The sequence below is a fragment of the Rhinoderma darwinii genome, chromosome 2, assembly GCF_050947455.1.
Source record: "Rhinoderma darwinii isolate aRhiDar2 chromosome 2, aRhiDar2.hap1, whole genome shotgun sequence".
Lineage (NCBI taxonomy): Eukaryota > Metazoa > Chordata > Amphibia > Anura > Rhinodermatidae > Rhinoderma > Rhinoderma darwinii.
In genome coordinates this window covers 351,998,307-352,015,603 of record NC_134688.1, presented here as the reverse complement: position 1 = coordinate 352,015,603, position 17,297 = coordinate 351,998,307, and the positions used below count along the sequence as shown (strand labels likewise).

Here is a 17,297-nt window from a genome sequence, read left to right as displayed (position 1 = left end):
AACCTCCCAGCACTGGGAAAGATAATCATGCAGCAGGTGTGTCGACACTCCAACATGCGAGAGTCCACAGGACCGAATCCCCTCCTGGGATAAGCAAAAGCAGGGAGTGGCAAGTCAGAGCCGTATCCTCCACAGCAGGGCAAGTGCTAGCAATGCGTTTCCCAGCTTTGACAGCTTGTATTGCCAGTAAGGTTCACACTTAGGTGAAATATCCTTGTGTCCTTGTATCCAGCTCAAAGGAGTCTTAACTCCAAATAGGAGGGCAGGAGTGCGCAGCTTCCCAGCTTTCCGTCCATTCATCATGTGCTACGTCCAAGTCTCATGCATAGTATCCATGTGGGTTAGTTACCTCCAAGTTGCCATTCACCGGTATGTGACGTCACAGAATTGCCAACATGTTTCGTCACAGACATGACTTCCTCAGGGCGTGTATTACAACATCAGAACCAACCCTCTATATGTAGAGCACTATCTATAGGGGGAGCTATTTGTAGGGCACTATCTATAGGGGTAGGCTATATGTGGAACACTATATACAGGGGTGGGTTACCTGTGGGGTACTATCTACAGGGGGGCTATATGTAGGGCACTGTCTACAGGGGTGGGCTATATGTGGGACACTATATACAGGGGGAGCTATATGTGAGGTACTATCTACAGAGGTGGGCTATATGTCGAGCACTATCTATAGGGGGAGCTATTTGTAGGGCGCTATCTACAGGGGTGGGCTATAGGTGGGACACTATATACAGGGTGGGTTACCTGTTGGGCACTATCTACAGGGGGGCTATATGTAGGGCACTGTCTACAGGGGTGGGCTATATGTGAGGCACTATCTACAGAGGTGGGCTATATGTGGAGCACTATCTATTGGGGAAGCTATATGTAGGGCAGCACGGTGGCTCTGTCGTTAGCACTATTTCCTTGCAGCTCTGAAGTCCATATGTGGGCAGTGTCTACAGAGGGCTGTATGTGGGGCACTATCTACGGTGGCTTCTATGTCGGGCACTATCTACAGAGGCCCTATGGGGGTCACTATCTACAGGGGGCTATGGGGGCACTATCTACAGAGGGCACGGTGTATGTGAGACACAGTATATGGTACTATTATAATCAGGGACACAGTGTAGTGGTGCAGTGTATGGCGCTTTATTATAGGTGTTGAGAATTTTAACTTCGTTTATAGGTGCAGAAATGTTTTAAAAGTGAGAAGCTGAAGACATTGAGCGGAAAACTGCAGAAATGGGTTGTGGCCGGGAGAAATCTATCATAGAGGTTTGGACCGGATGGTGAAGAAAAGAACTAGAATCTGAGATATCACCGGTGAGTCACTTAATGTAAATATTTATTCTGCCTCTAATCAGTAGTGTAGTCACTGTATGATCTGCAGCGAGATGATGGGTGGTATGATTGTTTTTTTGTGAAACAGCATCTCCAGGTATATCCTTACCATTGTTCGGGCCATGCTGGGAGCTGTAGTTTTACTACGTACAAACCTATACGGCAGGGGTTGCAATCAATTGAGCTGTATTTGTTCTGGTGCTGTATATATATGTACAGATCTTGGTTCTGATGCTGTATTTAAGTACTGAGATTTGTTCTGGTGCTGTATATATGTATTGAGCTCTGCTCTCGTTCCGTATATATCTACTGAGCTTGGTTGTGGTACTGTGTATATGTTAGAGCTTGGTTCTGGTGCTGTATATATGTCAGAGCTTGGTTCTAGTGCTGTATTCATGTACTGAGCTTTGTTCTGGTACTGTACATATGTACTGAGCTTGGTTCTGGAGCTGTAATTATAAAGGATATATTTATAATAACAAAATTACAAGGCAGATGGAATTGTTCTCAATTGTTCATTGTATATTTAATGGGAACCTGTCTGGTAGTTTTAATGCCTTGAACCGCCACGATGCGGTGATACATGACCTGACAATATTTCCAAATGTAAGTTTTTTTCAGATGCAGCAAAAGCTTTAAATTTAACTTTTAAAATGGAGCACACTATATGCTAATTACTCATTAAAGGGTCATTGGGCGGTGCCGCTATGCTGAAGAGTCACATAGTCCTGCCTCCAAACCCACCTTTCCATGTTTGATTGACATCCCCCTGGCTGATACAACTTTCTCGGATGCGCCATTGCCTTGTACTACTTGGGGGGCTGTGTAGCACTATATACAAGGGGGGCTGTGTGGCACTATACACAAGGGGGGCTGTGTGCCACTATACACAAGGGGAGCTCTGTGGCACTATACACAAGGGGAAGCTGTGTGGCACTATATACAAGGGGCTGTGTGGCACTACTAAGTGGGGGCTGTGTGGCAATATCTACTAGGGGAGCTGTATGGCACTATTTACAAGGGGGAGGGCTGTGGCTCTATCTACAGGGGGCTGTGTGTGGCGCAATCTACAGGGATCTGTGTGTGGCACTATTTACTAGGGGGGCTGTGTGGCACTATATAAAGTGGGAGCTGTATAGCGCTATATACAGGGGGGGGGGCTTTATGGAGATATCTACAGGTGGCTGTATGGCACTATCTACAAGGTGGAGGTGGGAGGCGCTATTTACAATTGGAGTGTGACACGGTCTATAGGCGGGGCTGTAAAGCACAATCTACAGGGGACACTATCTAGAAAGGTGGGCTGGGTGTGCCACCTGGGGGGACCCAGTCAAGAGTTTGCTATGGGGCCCAACCTTTCCTGGTTACGCCCCTGGGTCATGCCACTGTATTCCGATAGGGTTAAGTTCAGGGACTCTGACTTGGCCATTCCAGAACACAAATCTTCTTTTTCAATCATTCTTTAGTTAATTTATTTGTGTTCCATCACCAATAACTCTCAGTTTGAGATCATACACTGCTGCTAAGGCTGGGCAATTAGTCGAAAAATAATCAAAATCAAAATTCAGCGCAATGAATCGATGTCATCTTGCGAATTTCGGTTTTATCAATTATTTTCTCCCGGTTTAAACTGTATCTGCATCTTCAGGATGCAGATACAGTTGAATCCAAAAGGTAGTGCAGGGGACGTAAGGTCCCTGCTCTACCATTCAGAGCGTATTGCTGTATGCGAGGCGGTGACATCATCGCGCCTGTCTGGGCCAAGCTGCACAGACCAGAGGAGCACAGGGATCTCCTCCACTCGTCATTGGAACGGGATTAGGTCAGTATGTATATTATTATTTTTTGGGGGCAGCTGTGGGGGCATTAAACAGCGTGGGGGTAGCTATGGGGGACTTTATACTGTGTGGGGGGCAGCTATGGGGGCAGTAATAACGGCATTATACTGTGTGAGGGCAGCTATAAGGGCATTATACTGCATGGAAGTCAATTATGGGGGCATTATACTGTAGGGAGGGCAGTTATGGGGTATTATACGGTGTGGAGGACAGTTATGGGGGCATTATACGGTGTGGAGGCAACTATGGGGGTTAGTATACTGTGAGGGCAGCTATGGAGGAATTATATTGTGGGGGGCAGCTATGGGGCATTATACTGTGTGGAGGGCATCTATTGGAGCATTATACTGTGTGGAGGCAGTTATAGGGGCATTGTAATGTGCGAGAGCAGCTATGGGTCATTATAATGTGTGGGGAGCACTATGGGGCAATATACTCTGTGGGGGCAGTGTCGGGGTATATTATATACAGTAATATACAGCAGGCTCAGGGGATAGATATTAATTAAATGGCGTAGCATGCAAATAGGGGGTGTGGCATGTAAAAAGGGGTGTGGTCTAAATAATTGGTCAATCATCCTAATCGAGGTTATATCTTCAATTACTCGTGATTTTCGTATAGGTCATAATTGCCCAGCCCTAACTGCTGCCCTTACATTCTACTGTATATTTTTATGATACACCATTTAAGTTAATTGTTCCCTCAGTGTTAGCCAGGCGCAAAGCAGCCCCAAACCATTTTAGTCCCTCCACCATGCTTCAAAATTGTGATGAGGTTTTAGGCCTAGTTCACACTGAGTATTTTGCAGGCAGATTTTGACCTGCAGGCAAAATACACTTTTTGCGGGCCAAAACCGTAGCCAAAAACGCGATTTCTGCTTCTGCTTCAATGGTAGGTCAGAGAGGGAAACGCCCGAGGAACGGGCATTGGGAAAAGAATGCCTCTGCCTCCCATTGAAATCAAAGGGAGGTGATTTCAGGCATTTTTTGGCCAAAATACTTTGTGTGAACTAGGCCTTAGTGTTGGTGTAAAGTATCTTTTTATTTCTAAATAGCGTGCATTTGTCGTAAATAGTTCCACGTTTATCTCATCTGTCCATAGGACAGAGGCTTTTGCAGTTTGTAGAGTATTCAGTAGGTCTTTCTGCTGTTACCCTCTCTTAATAAGGCCTCATTCACACGGCAGGGTTTCCTGGCCGGGTGCCGGCCGTTCATAAATCGGCCGGCACCCGGCTGCATCAGGAATAATAGACCCCTAATGGGGCTATTCACACGACCGATTTTTTGACGGCCGGAAAAACCGGCCGTCAAAAAATAGGACATGCTCTATCTTCGCCCGGGTACCCGGCCGCCCGGCTCCCATAGAAGTCTATGGGGCCGGGTAATACACGGCCATCACCGGGATGTGTCCCGAGTGATGGCCGGGTTTTCCGGAGCCTGCGCTCTATCTCCTCCTCCTCACAGCGCAGAGTTCATGTGAGGAGGAGGAGTTGATGCCATTCTGACGAATGGCTGTACGCTGTACACTGTGTGGCAGGGCTGGGGTGTACAGCAGGTGGAAGGGAGCGCTGCGCTGGCTCCCTTCCCCTGCTTGAAAAGCACCCTGGCCCGGCGACACCTTCGATGGCGCCGCTAGCAGCTGCAGCTGCGGCTGCTACTACTGCAGCGACGCCACTATAGCAGAGCAGGGAGGTATCTCCCCGCTCTGCTATGTGCTAGCCGCACTTTAGCTCCTTGAAGGAGCGGAATCCCCGTGTTTTCGGGGATTCCGCTCCTGGACAGAGCGCTTGATGTCTCTGTCCATATCTGGGCAGTGACATCAGGGGAAACTCCTGAAGCAGAATCCCCGAACACATGGGGATTCCCCTTCAGGAGTTGCCGCTGATGTCACTGTCCGGATCTGCCCGGCCCGGCACGGATGCAAAACTGAATGCAAACCTGCCGGGCAAAATGGCCGATTTTACCGGCCGACACTCGGGCTCGGGAACGACCCGGTCGTGTGAATCCCGCCTAAGACACCCACTCCTAGGAAGAGTAGCAACAGTCCCTTTTGTAGCCTTTTCCAGCTTCATGCATCTACAGTATAATAGGTTTTGCGGAGCTTTTCTGAAAGTTGTTTGTCTCGAGGCATGGTTCAAACTAACCAATCTTTCTTGAGAGGATTTGTCAGTAACCAGACTTTGTGTGCCTTTAGTCAATGGGCAAAGCACCTGTGAAACCCACACTTCCAATGTGATATTAATTGAGTTACCTTGCTCTTTGAGAAGTCAATAACACAGAGGTTTACGTACATTTTCTCCCTGCACTGTGAATGTTTATTCAATGTGCTAAAAAAAAAAAGACATGAACAGTACAATCGTTCGTGTGTTATTTGTTTAGTTAGATTGTATTTGTCTATAATTGTGACTTAGATAACAGACCACATGTTATTAGTAGTCAATGCAGAAATCCAGGGTGTCCAAAAGGACACTAAGTCTGGATTCACACGAGCACATTACGTCCGTAAAGGACGGAACGTATTTCGGCCACAAGTCCCGGACCGAACACACTGCAGGGAGCCGGGCTCCTAGCATCATAGTTATGTACGATGCTAGGAGTCCCTGCCTCTCCATGGAACTACTGTCCCGTACTGAAAACATGACTACAGCATGGGACAGTTGCCCCGCAGCGAGGCAGAGACTCCTAGCGTCGTACATAACTATGATGCTAGGAGCCCGGCTCCCTGCAGTGTGTTCGGTCCGGAACTTGCGGCCGAAATACGTTCCGTCTATTACGGACGTAATTTGCTCGTGTGAATCCAGCCTTACTTTTTCTTGCAACTGTAGTGATATTAGTTATGTGCACTGTATGGCATCATAAGTAACGCACAATGTATGGTGACATTTATTCTGTTTTTAATGAGGGCCATGACCTTGTCTACCAAGTGTGTATGTATCTGTGTGTGTGTTTCTGTTTTTATCTCTTTGTGCATATAACCATAACCGTGAAATTACCCCTTTACAAAATTCTGTGTATGGCCCCTGTAGATGATCACAGTGATGCAGGTTTTGTGCATGTTGTTATACTCACTAGGTCAGCAATATTTGCTTTGGGGTACGCAGGACTCTAGTACCAACCTTGGTGTAATAGCCCCACTGAAGGGTCATTTTAAAAACAACAGAGAAAGAAAAATTTGGGAATTCAAGATGATGATAAAATTCCAGTCATTGACACAAGGCCTCAATCTAACACCAGGATTTATGAGCCACTACATGGACACACGTCACGTCCCCCATCAGACTGACTCCAGATGCCTTAACTCCTAAGTCATCACCCCTATAACCTCAGTTTTATTGCCCCGGCTTATCTTAATGATGTATCACCTCATGTACTAATTGTCTTTGTGTAACATCTAAATGTTGTGCTTTTTTCTAAGTCATTCATTTGTAAATTGCCTGAAGAAGGGGCCTCTGTGCTCTGAAAGCTTGCATATAGAACTTTTATGGTTAGCCAATAAAGGTATCATACCTATTATACTTTTGTCTTTTTTGACACAAAAGTATTTAACATTTCATATTGTCTCTGGCTAACACGGTACTACACAATTTTTTACTGTACCAGGATGGAGGCTAGTAATGTAAGGGCCCCAGATGGATGATTACTTTGGCACCCCTCCATGTCTCCAACCACAATTAAAAAAAATTATATTACACTCATATGAACCAGATATACACAGGAATATAAATATAATGTTTTACACAGACAGATAGTCCCTGAGGTGCCATATATCTCTGTCTGTCAGGCAGGAGACAATCTTTGTCCTGTACTTGTAAACTCAGTAAACTGTATTGCACATAGCTGCCAGCAGGGGGAGCTCTCTCGTCTGTGCTGCCGGAGTCGTTCTGGTAGTGCGCTCTTCTACGTAGTTCTTCACACCGTGCTCTCCTCCTCCCTCAGACAGCCCTCTCATTGCACTCTGACAGGGAAGGGTGACACTGTGTGGCAAGTGCCTGCCCACTCCCCCCTCCAGTGGGTATTTCCCACCTTAGGAGGGGGCCCAGGTCTCAGAACGAGCAGGGAATGGGTGAGCAGCAGTGTCATAGCCGGTCGCTGCACTCTCACAGTGACAGCCCTACAGTGCGCTCTCTCAGCATTTCTGTGGATGAACAGAACGTCATTCCAGGCGCCCTGAGTCTTATCCGGGAGCTGAGACCTGACTGGGACCTCCGTCATGTGCAGACTAAGGTAAAACAATAATAAAGGTGACTCATGAGGCACGTCTATCATGTGCTGTAATGTGACAGGACTACTAATCTCAGCAGGCCTATTGTGTACGGAGGACTCCACATGTCAGGACCGGAGCTGCTCTCCTGTAGGACGGCTTCCATTGACAGTCATAGAGTAACGTAGTAAGTGCACAGCGCTGACACAAGTGTCACTGGAAGCGTGGCCCCTCACCCCTCCCATCTGTCAGAGCCCTGCCAGTCTTACTCTGGCACCACCCACTCATGGATTCCTTACATCTGCCACTCTGCCTTCACATAGCGCCTGTAGTTTATATACAATATATAGGAGAATCGCTCATATGCCTTGACATATACCTCCAGGAATCGCTGCTTTTTGGATAGTGTAGCAGAGGAGGTGCAGTTCATTTAAGAAGTTGTCTGGGATTTTTACATCTGGGAACCTGTAAAAAGTCTCCCTCTCCCCAATAAAAACCTTGTAATATACTTACCATACTTATTCTGGTCACCAAATTGTCTATGGCTGTCATTGGGACGTTACTTCATTGTGGATAAAACATGACAGTCATTGCACAATATGGTCATGGGTTTAACGTGGCTGCGATCTAGTCATCATACAAGATATGGGGATATCAGTTGCCAGAACGCCAACAGTAAAAACATCTGAATATTTTTTTCCATATGTTTAAGACAACCCCTCTTAAAAGACCAGCCAGCCCGATGATCATTTGTTTTGCTTTAGAAACCCAGGGAGATCAGCAGTTCTCATCAGCGGTGGCCACGTCTCGCCATATCGACTAGTAATACATACCTGTCATATAATAATACATGGACGGGCCAGCTCTGACGCTGGGTCCAATTATCACTAAAGTTGTTAGTAGATAAAAATACTGTAAGTGTCTTACCTAAGTAACTAGAGAAGTAAGAATGAAAGCATGATCGAAGTGTAAACCTGGAGAGGCCATAGTAACTATGTGAAGTAGTAGTAATGGATAGTAATAGATCCTCTTTGGATCAGGATCCTGGAGTCCTCGAGAGTCCAAATGTCCTATTCTGAATTGTACTCTACGTTTTTTTTAAATAATGGTCTTGTGTAGTGATGGAGGTCCCGGCAGCCATAAGAAAGTGACAGATGATCTCATCATAAATAGATGCAGGTATCCCAGAAAATGCCTCTTAATAAGTCCACCGCTTTCCTGTCAGCCCGTCATTAGACACGGGGCACACATATAAATGTCCTGTCTGAGGGAATTCTGACAAGTAAAGGATTGACTTGCCGGACTTCTACAAGCTCTTGCGGAATCTTTCTCTCATTTTGCAGCTGGTGGGAGTTTGATCCTGGTTGGGGGTGTAGCAGGACATGGGCAAACATATTGCATATGTCTCACCCTATTTATAACATTAACATTTGTTTTAAGATACATATGTTACATCTGTCATTCAATGGTGGACAGGAAGGGCCACCTTAGGACTCATGTACGATGCCGTATCTTGGCTTCGCTTTTCATGACGCTGTAATATGGCTGCAAGAGCCCTTTACAAAACCTCCGTATGTCTTAATTTACAAGTTACCCTAACATTTTCAGTAAGCCCTAAATGCTAAATCTGCATCCGTAGGTTGATCTATACACCGGTCAGCCATAAAATTAACACTTTTAAGACAGAGGATGTTTTCAGGTTGATGCCCAGAGCAAAATGTCAAATGCTGCAATATAAAGGTGATTTTTTTTTTAATTAGGATACCCGAATTATTTTTTTTTCAGGATACATAAGGTTTTTCAATATTTTCAAAAAAATTTTTCTATTAAAAGTTTTATTTAGGTCAAATAAATCTCAATTATTGTCATATACTGTTTCCTTGGTAGTGGGTTCAATCAACATTATTTACAAATATCTGTCCCCTAATTTTGCTGTGAAAATGATGCCAAATATAGGTTCATTGTCTAACATATGACGCCGCTATAGTGCTACAAGATTTGTCTCAATGAGCTTTAAAGACAATAAAATTATACTTCAGGTCACTATCACAGCATAAGGCCCCATGCACACGGCCGTAACAATCATCCGTAATTGCGGACTGCAATTACGGTCCGCAATTACGGACCCATTTACTTCTATTGTCCACGGACACCTTCCCGTTTATTTATGGGATGTCAAAATGACAGTCTGAACCAGTTCGAGCAGTGCCGTCAAACAGAGCCCGTAAAATGGCATAGTACTTAAAATTAAGTGTAGCAGGCAGAAAGGGGTTAATAGCTAATTAGCTTCAGCCATATATATATGACTGTTCTATGTAACAATTTCCCTACTCTGACAGGAGACGTAAAGAAAGTGAGGTTTTTATATGGCACAGACCCTTAAACAGTGTTTTTCTGTTGGTGCCATGATCATGGTGATCATGTGATTGGGACTTCAACACTATTGTGTCACCAGGACCAGAGGCTGCTAGTAACATCCAGAATAGGGTGTTAGAGCTGCTGTGGGGGACGTAATCAAAAAGAAAATTAATGGACGTCACTGTAAATCGGTTCAGCAAAACTTCCAGCAAATGTGGATGTATATTTACAGTGGGTGGTCCAAAAGTGGTAAAATGCCTAATATTGTGCAGGCCTCCCTCGTGCTGCCAACACAGCTCCTACCCCTTTGAGGCATGGACTCCACAAGATCTCTGAAGGCGTCCCCTGGTATCAGGCACCAAGACGTTATCAGCAGATCCTTAAAGTCCCATAAGTTGTGAGGTGGGGCCCTCATGGATTGGTCTTGTTTTTTCAGCACATCCCACAGATGCTCGTTCTGACTGAGATCTGGGGAATTTGGAGGCCAAGTGAAGAACTTTAACTTTTTGCCATGTTCCTCAAACCATTCCTGAACAATTCTTGCAGAGTGTCAGGGCGCATTATCCTGCTGAATGAGGTCGCTGCCATTAGGGAATATTGTTGCCATGAAGGGGTGTATTCTGTTTGCAACAATGTTTAGGCTGGGGGTACATGTCAAAGTAACATCCACAAGTATACCAAGACAAATGTTTCCTAGCGGAACATTATCAAGAGCATCACATTGCCTCCGTCGGCTTGTCTACTTTCGTCTGCATCCTGGTGCCATTTCTTCCCCATAGTAGGCGCTTTCTGCAGTGGACCCTGTGTCAGATTACCCAATGCACATTGTGATTCTGTAGTCCGAGACACTCTCCCCACCTATCTGATTGGCTAGCACTGCTCACGTGAGCAGCGCTAGCCAAATGGATAGCACATAATTTGTATTTTTGCAATAATAGAGACCCATAGAATAAAGTTAAAGGGGTATTCCCAGATACAAAAATGATCACCTAGCCACAGGACAGTTGATAATTGTCTGATCGCTGGGGCCCCACCGCTAAGACCAACACCGATTTAAAAAATGGGGTTCCTGGACCCCCTGTTCCCCCTTAATGCTCAAACGCAGTGAGGAGGAGATTAAATGTAGCGGTGGTAGAGCATGCACCTGCCACTCCATTCATTGTCTATAAGAATTACTGAAACAGCCGAGCTCCGTAATAGACTGTAAATAAAGAGGCAGCGCACATTCTCGACCGACGCTGCATTTAATGTATTTTTTATTAAGGTCGAGCAGTGAGGGGGAACAGGGGATCCAGAACCCCTGTTTTATCGATCAGTGAAGGTCCCAGTGGTGGGGCTCCCAGGGATCCAACAATTATCCACAGGATAGGTGATAATTTTTGATTCTGGAATTACCCCTCTAACTTTATTCTATGAGTTTTTACGATTGTGGAAGCACCAAATATGTATATTTTTTTCTATTTCATTTTTTTATTTAAAAAAACCCACATTTTTGTGTTTGCACATATTGGGAACCAAAATGTTTTTATTTTTCTGTTGACGTAGCCGGATTAGGGCTTGTTTTTGGCGGGATGAGTTCTAGTTTAATTGGCATAATTTTTGGGCGCATAAAAATTATTGATTTACTTTTAATACAATTTTTTAGGAGGAATGAGAAAAAAAAGTAAATCCACAATAGTTTTTTTTGTATAAATGATGTGTTATCTTTATTTTACAGTTCGTTACGATTACGGTGATACATTTTGTTAATTTTTTCTTAGTTTACTATTTTTACTAAAAATAAAATAATTTTGAATGTAATAAAGGGGGTTATTTTATTTTATTTATTTAACATAAATTATTATAATTTTTTTTACACTTTGTAACTTTTTTATTAGTCCCACTTTCTGGGCAAAAAAGGATAAAAACAGCAATTCTGCAATTTTTTTTGCTTCTTCAATTTGTGCTATTCCATGTGCAGTGTAAATAACATGTTACCTTTATTCTATGGGTCTATACGATTACGGGAATACCAGATATGTATAGGTTTTTTTGTGTTTTACTACTTTTGCACAATAAAAACACTTTTTTCTTTAAATAATTTGTTTTTGTATTGCCATATCCCAAGAACTTTAGCTTTTTATTTTCTGTCGATGCAGCCATATGAGGGCTTGTTTTTTGGTACCATTTTGGGGTACATGGGACTTGTTGATTAACTTTTATTATTATTTGGGAGGGTAAAAAAAAACACAAAAACTCTGCCTTTGTTTTTTTGCATTTTTTTTAATTACGGCGTTCATCTTACATTTTAAATAACATTTTAACTGTGGCATAGCCTAATAGGCATATAGCATTTAAGGGGTTAAACGTCTGAGATCATAGTTATCCCCGGCTACTGCAGTTGGAGCCAGGCTGTCAGTCAACTCTGGGCTCCCGCGGTTATCGCTCAGGCACTACTGTGCCCACGCAATCGCCATAAAATAACTAAACATAATACCAGACAAATGACGACCTAGCCACCGGACAGGTCACCAGTATACGTTCGGTGGGGGTCCGACACCTGGACCCCGCACCGATCAGCTGCATCGGCTGCCTCTGGACACTGGACGTTCATGCCGAAAGCAGATGGCTCCGGCCATATTCAAGTGAATAGGAACAGAGCTGCAGTTCGGCAGCACAGCCGATATGCAATGTACGGAGCCAACTGCTTCCGGCTTTGTACATTGCATACTTCGAAATGACATCAGGTGCGGGGTCCGGGTGTTGGACCTGCAGCGATGATATACTGCGCTATTGATTTCGTCACAAAAACTGAAACTTTACGGAACGGAGACAAGCGGAAATCATTAGCAAAGGAAGCATTACCATTGAAATCAACGGTTATGCTAACGCAAAGCTATGGTTTCCGTTTGCCTTTCCATTGATGGGTTCCCCGGACAAAAAGGTCTGACAGAACCCATCAACGGAAACTAACGCTGATGTGAACAGGCCCTTACTATGATTGACAAGTTTCTTTCTATTTACGTATAGGGAGAAACCTGTTTATTGTGAATACAGCCTGAAAAAGAACATTGAATGTGCAACGATAATAGTTTTCTGCCATTCCAGAAACCATATACCAGAGTAGAAAGAGAAGTGGGAGGCCCCGCTGCACAACTGAGCAACAAAACAAGTACATTAGAGTCTCTAGTTTGAGAAATAGACGCCTCACAGGTCCTCAACTGGCAGCTTCATTAAATAGTACCCGCAAAACGCCAGTGTCAGCGTCTACAGTGAAGAGGCGACTCCGGGATGAGTGGAATAAAGTACTTGATCATGTAGTGTGTGCTCGTTTGAGTGGAGATATAATACAGCAATGGCCGCCATGAGATGGAATCAAAGACATGTAACCGCCCATGTGAGAATGCCATAGTAACCTGTACGTCATGACGTAGTGGGCGTGTATTAGCGGACCCACAAGTGAGGGGTGCAGAGATTCTGTACATCCATAATGCACAGGCATCAAAGGTGCAGAATGCGCACGCGCCAACTCAAAGTGACGCCGGGAGCTGTGACATTGTCTATATATATACAGGGTGGGCCATTTATATGGATACACCTAAATAAAATGGGAATGGTTGGTGATATTAACTTCCTGTTTGTGGCACATTAGTATATGGGAGGGGGGGAAACTTTTCAAGCTGGGTGTGGACCATGGCGGCCATTTTGAAGTTGGCCATTTTGTATCCAACTTTAGTTTTTTCAATGGGAAGAGGGTCTTGTGACACATCAAACTTATCGAGAATTTCACAAGAAAAACAATGGTGTGCTTGGTTTTAACGTTACTTTATTCTTTCATGAATTATTTATGTCATTATTGGTGTCAGGCCCGAGCATTCCTAGATGAACAGTTTCCTGGAAAGTGGATTGGTCGTCGTGGGCCAGTTGAATGGCCCCCTAGGTTTCCCGATCTGACCCCCTTAGACTTTTATCTTTGGGGTCATCTGAAGGCAATTGTCTATGCTGTGAAGATAAGAGATGTGCAGCAACTGAAACTACAGATACTGGAAGCCTGTGCTAGCATTTCTTCTGCAGTGTTGCTATCAGTGTGTGAAGAGTGGGAGAAGAGTGTTGCATTGACAATCCAACACAATGGGCAGCACTTTGAACACATTTTATAAGTGGTCAGAAACTTGTAAATAACTCGTGAAAGAATAAAGTAACGTTAAAACCAAGCACACCATTGTTTTTCTTGTGACATTCTCGATAAGTTTGATGTGTCACATGACCCTCTTCCCATTGAAAAAACTAAAGTTGGATACAAAATGGCCAACTTCAAAATGGCTGCCATGGTCAACACCCAGCTTGAAAAGTTTCCCCCCTCCCATATACTAATGTGCCATAAACAGGAAGTTAACATCACCAACCATTCCCATTTTATTTAGGTGTATCCATATAAATGGCCCACCCTGTATACATATATGTATTTTTTCACACACACATTCATAGTGCACACACTACATAATCAAGGACTTTATTAAAATCAGATGGAATGGTCTTCTGTGACTGGCTGAGTTCTATGTAAATATTAGGTGATCCTCCATCTTGGTATCCCCTGGACAAAGCTTTGGGCGAAACGTACGTTGGGGCCAGGTGGTGGGCCGTGTATGTTATGCATCTTCTTGTCTTATGATGTTGCTACATTATCCCTATTCTGATAGATATTTGTACTAAGCCAAACCTACTGTCACAAACAAATACACGGTAAACAGTGAGGTCCCTGTTCTTCCCAAACCTCTCTCCCTACCTACTTGTACGACCCGACCTAAACGACGGCGCACAACTGGGTGGTGTTCCCTAAACTAGTACAAGTGGAACTGACAAACGCAAATCCGGGCGCAAAATTGCGGAGGCAGGCAGGGTCAAACCGGGAGAGTTCGGAAAAACAAAAGGTCAGAAGGCAAAGAAAAGTCAGGAGTCTAGCCGGGTCAGGGTACATAAAGGAGTCAAAATGCAAGTCGCTCTGGGGAGTCTGAAACAAAGGAAAGCACCAGGCAAGGTAACTCTAATTACAGGCAAAGGCCTAATCCCCCAGGCTGAACTAAATAAGGAGAAAGCGGGAGCTCAGGAACATCAGCCAAGCTTTGATTGGCCTGACGTTCTTGACCTCCTATCGGCTGCAGACTGCCTCCAGTCTGCCAGGCCGGGCGACGCCCGAGCGAGTAACTCTCGAACGTCCTGGAGACCCAGGAAGCCGCAGGAGGGGAGTACGTGACAGTACCTCCCCTTTTACGAGGGGCCACTCGACCCTCCACCCCCGAACCAGGTTTATTCAGAAATTTTTTATGAAAGTTTTTTTATAAGGGTCCGAGCATGGATATCTCGGACTGGGACCCAAGTCCTTTCCTCTGGACTATATGCTTTCCAATGGACCAGGTACTGTACAGACCCCTGAACCTTACTAATCTCCAGCAACCTGGCCACCTCGAACTCCTGTCCCTTGGGTGTCAATACTGGGACGGGAGGTTTCCCTATGGGAAGTATGTGGGGAACAAATCTCTTCAGAAGGGAGGAATAAAAAACACATCATGGATGCGGAAGGAGGGGGGCAATTTTAAGCGGAAGGAGACCGGGTTGAACCTTTCCATGACCTCATAAGGACCAATGTACCTGGGGGCGAACCTTATGGAGGGTACCCTCAGGCGGAGGTTCTTGGAAGATAACCAAACCTGATCTCCTACCAAGAAATCAGGATTGGCCGAACGACTTTTATTGGCTTGAAGCCACTGGCGGTCCTGGGCTGCCCTGAGATTACTCTGGACCTGGTCCCAGATGACCCTCAAGTTCCCAGTAAGAAGCTCCACTTCAGGGTTATCTGATACACATGGGGAAAATGAAGAAAACCGGGGATTAAAACCATAATTAGCAAAGAATGTAGAAACTCCTGACGATGTGCTGATGTGATTATTGAGGGCAAATTCCGCAAGCACCAGAAACCTGAACCATTTATCCTGAGCGTCGGCCACGAAGCATCTGAGATACTGTTCCAGAGACTGATTGGTCCTCTCAGTCTGTCCATTAGTTTCTGGATGGAAGGCCGATGAAAAGGACAAGTCTAGTCCTAACTGCTTGCAGAATACCCTCCAAAACAACAATACAAATTGGACCCCCCTGTCAGAGACGATGTTAACAGGTACCCCGTGCAAACGTAAAATATGTTTAATAAAGAGGTTAACTAGCTCTTTAGCATTGGGCAATTTCTTCAGGGGAATGAAGTGGGCCATTTTACTAAACCGGCCTACCGCTACCCAGATCACCAACCTGACCTGGGACGAAGGGAGATCGGTGATAAAATCCACGGCTAGAGGCTAGATGGGTTCAGGGTCCTTTGGGCACCGGCAAAGGACACCGCAAGCCTGCAGGTCAGGATCTGAGAATTTTAGAGCGGGACGCAGGTCTCACATGAGACCACATAGGCTCGGATATTCCGTAGCAGCCCTGGCCACCAGAAACCACGGGTAACAAGGTCCCTGGTACCAGAGATGCCTGGGTGACCTGACAGGACCGAGTCCTGACACTCCTGGAGAAGCCTCAGCCGGAGGTGTAAGGGTACAAACAGTTTGCCCTCTGGAAGGGCTTCAGGGGCAGAGTCCTGGCTGGCAGTGACCTCTGTGGTCAGGTCAGAGTCTATGGTTGACACTACCACACCAGGAAGCAATACTCCTTCGGTTTTGGTCTCAGGCGGAGGGGTGGCCAGAAAACTACGGGACAGAGCATCCGCTTTAATATTCTTTGAACCAGGCCTGTAGGTAACAACAAAACCTGGTAAAAAATAGAGCCCCTCTAGACTGTCTAGGATTGAGTCTCCTGGCTGATTCAAATAATATATACAAAGAATATCCAAATAGGAACCTCTGACTAATGTAGCGAAAAAATAGTACACGGTGATGTCACAGAGAAATACAACTGGAAAAAAAAAAAGAAAAAATGCATCCGGGACATATCCAGCACTCATCAGAGTTAGTAAAAAATTATATAAATGTTTAATTGATGTAAATATATGAAATAAGGTAAAAATTCATTACCGAACAAAGTACAATTTGGATAAATATAATTTTAAAATACAACCTGGCCAGATGTATATGTAAAGTACCAGAAACAAATTTAGGCAATGTTCATACAGAGTTCCTGTAGGAAAATATCCCCACATACACATACACTAATATCATCAAACAATGTGTACAAATAAACAGGATTGATTTACTGGGTATAAGAAATGTAGTGGTATAGAAGCCCTACAATGTACAACATGAAATCATTCAGATGTAGTCTATCCACATAAAGATGTGGAGATAAAGTAGTCGAGGAACCACAAATTCCGTAGGATTATATAAGACAAATTTGACGATCCACTTTGTTTGAATTTCAAGGTGCATTTGTTTCACAAACAATCCTATTTCAAGAGGTGAATCCTATTACATCCACAATGTTTAAAGGGGACAATATACAAACACCCTTATCGGCCATAAATTCCTGCAAAGAATGAATGCTCAGCAGTGGAGGGTTAACGAATACTCATCTGTCGATGTTGTCCATTCAGCT

General features: G+C 44.6%; 1 protein-coding gene across 2 annotated transcripts in view; it reads left to right on the top strand.

Moving 5' to 3' along the window:
* The first annotated feature begins 7,114 nt into the window (after positions 1-7,114).
* Positions 7,115-17,297, top strand: part of ETNK2 (ethanolamine kinase 2) — a 122,853-nt gene continuing 112,670 nt past the window's right edge. Inside the window, exon 1 of one of the 2 annotated variants that reach the window (XM_075853730.1) lies at positions 7,115-7,402. In XM_075853730.1, the coding sequence (XP_075709845.1) occupies positions 7,238-7,402 (165 nt within the window). In that variant the 5' untranslated portion in view covers positions 7,115-7,237. The remainder of the gene's footprint in view (positions 7,403-17,297) is intronic. The other variant, XM_075853729.1, reaches the window with a different exon arrangement.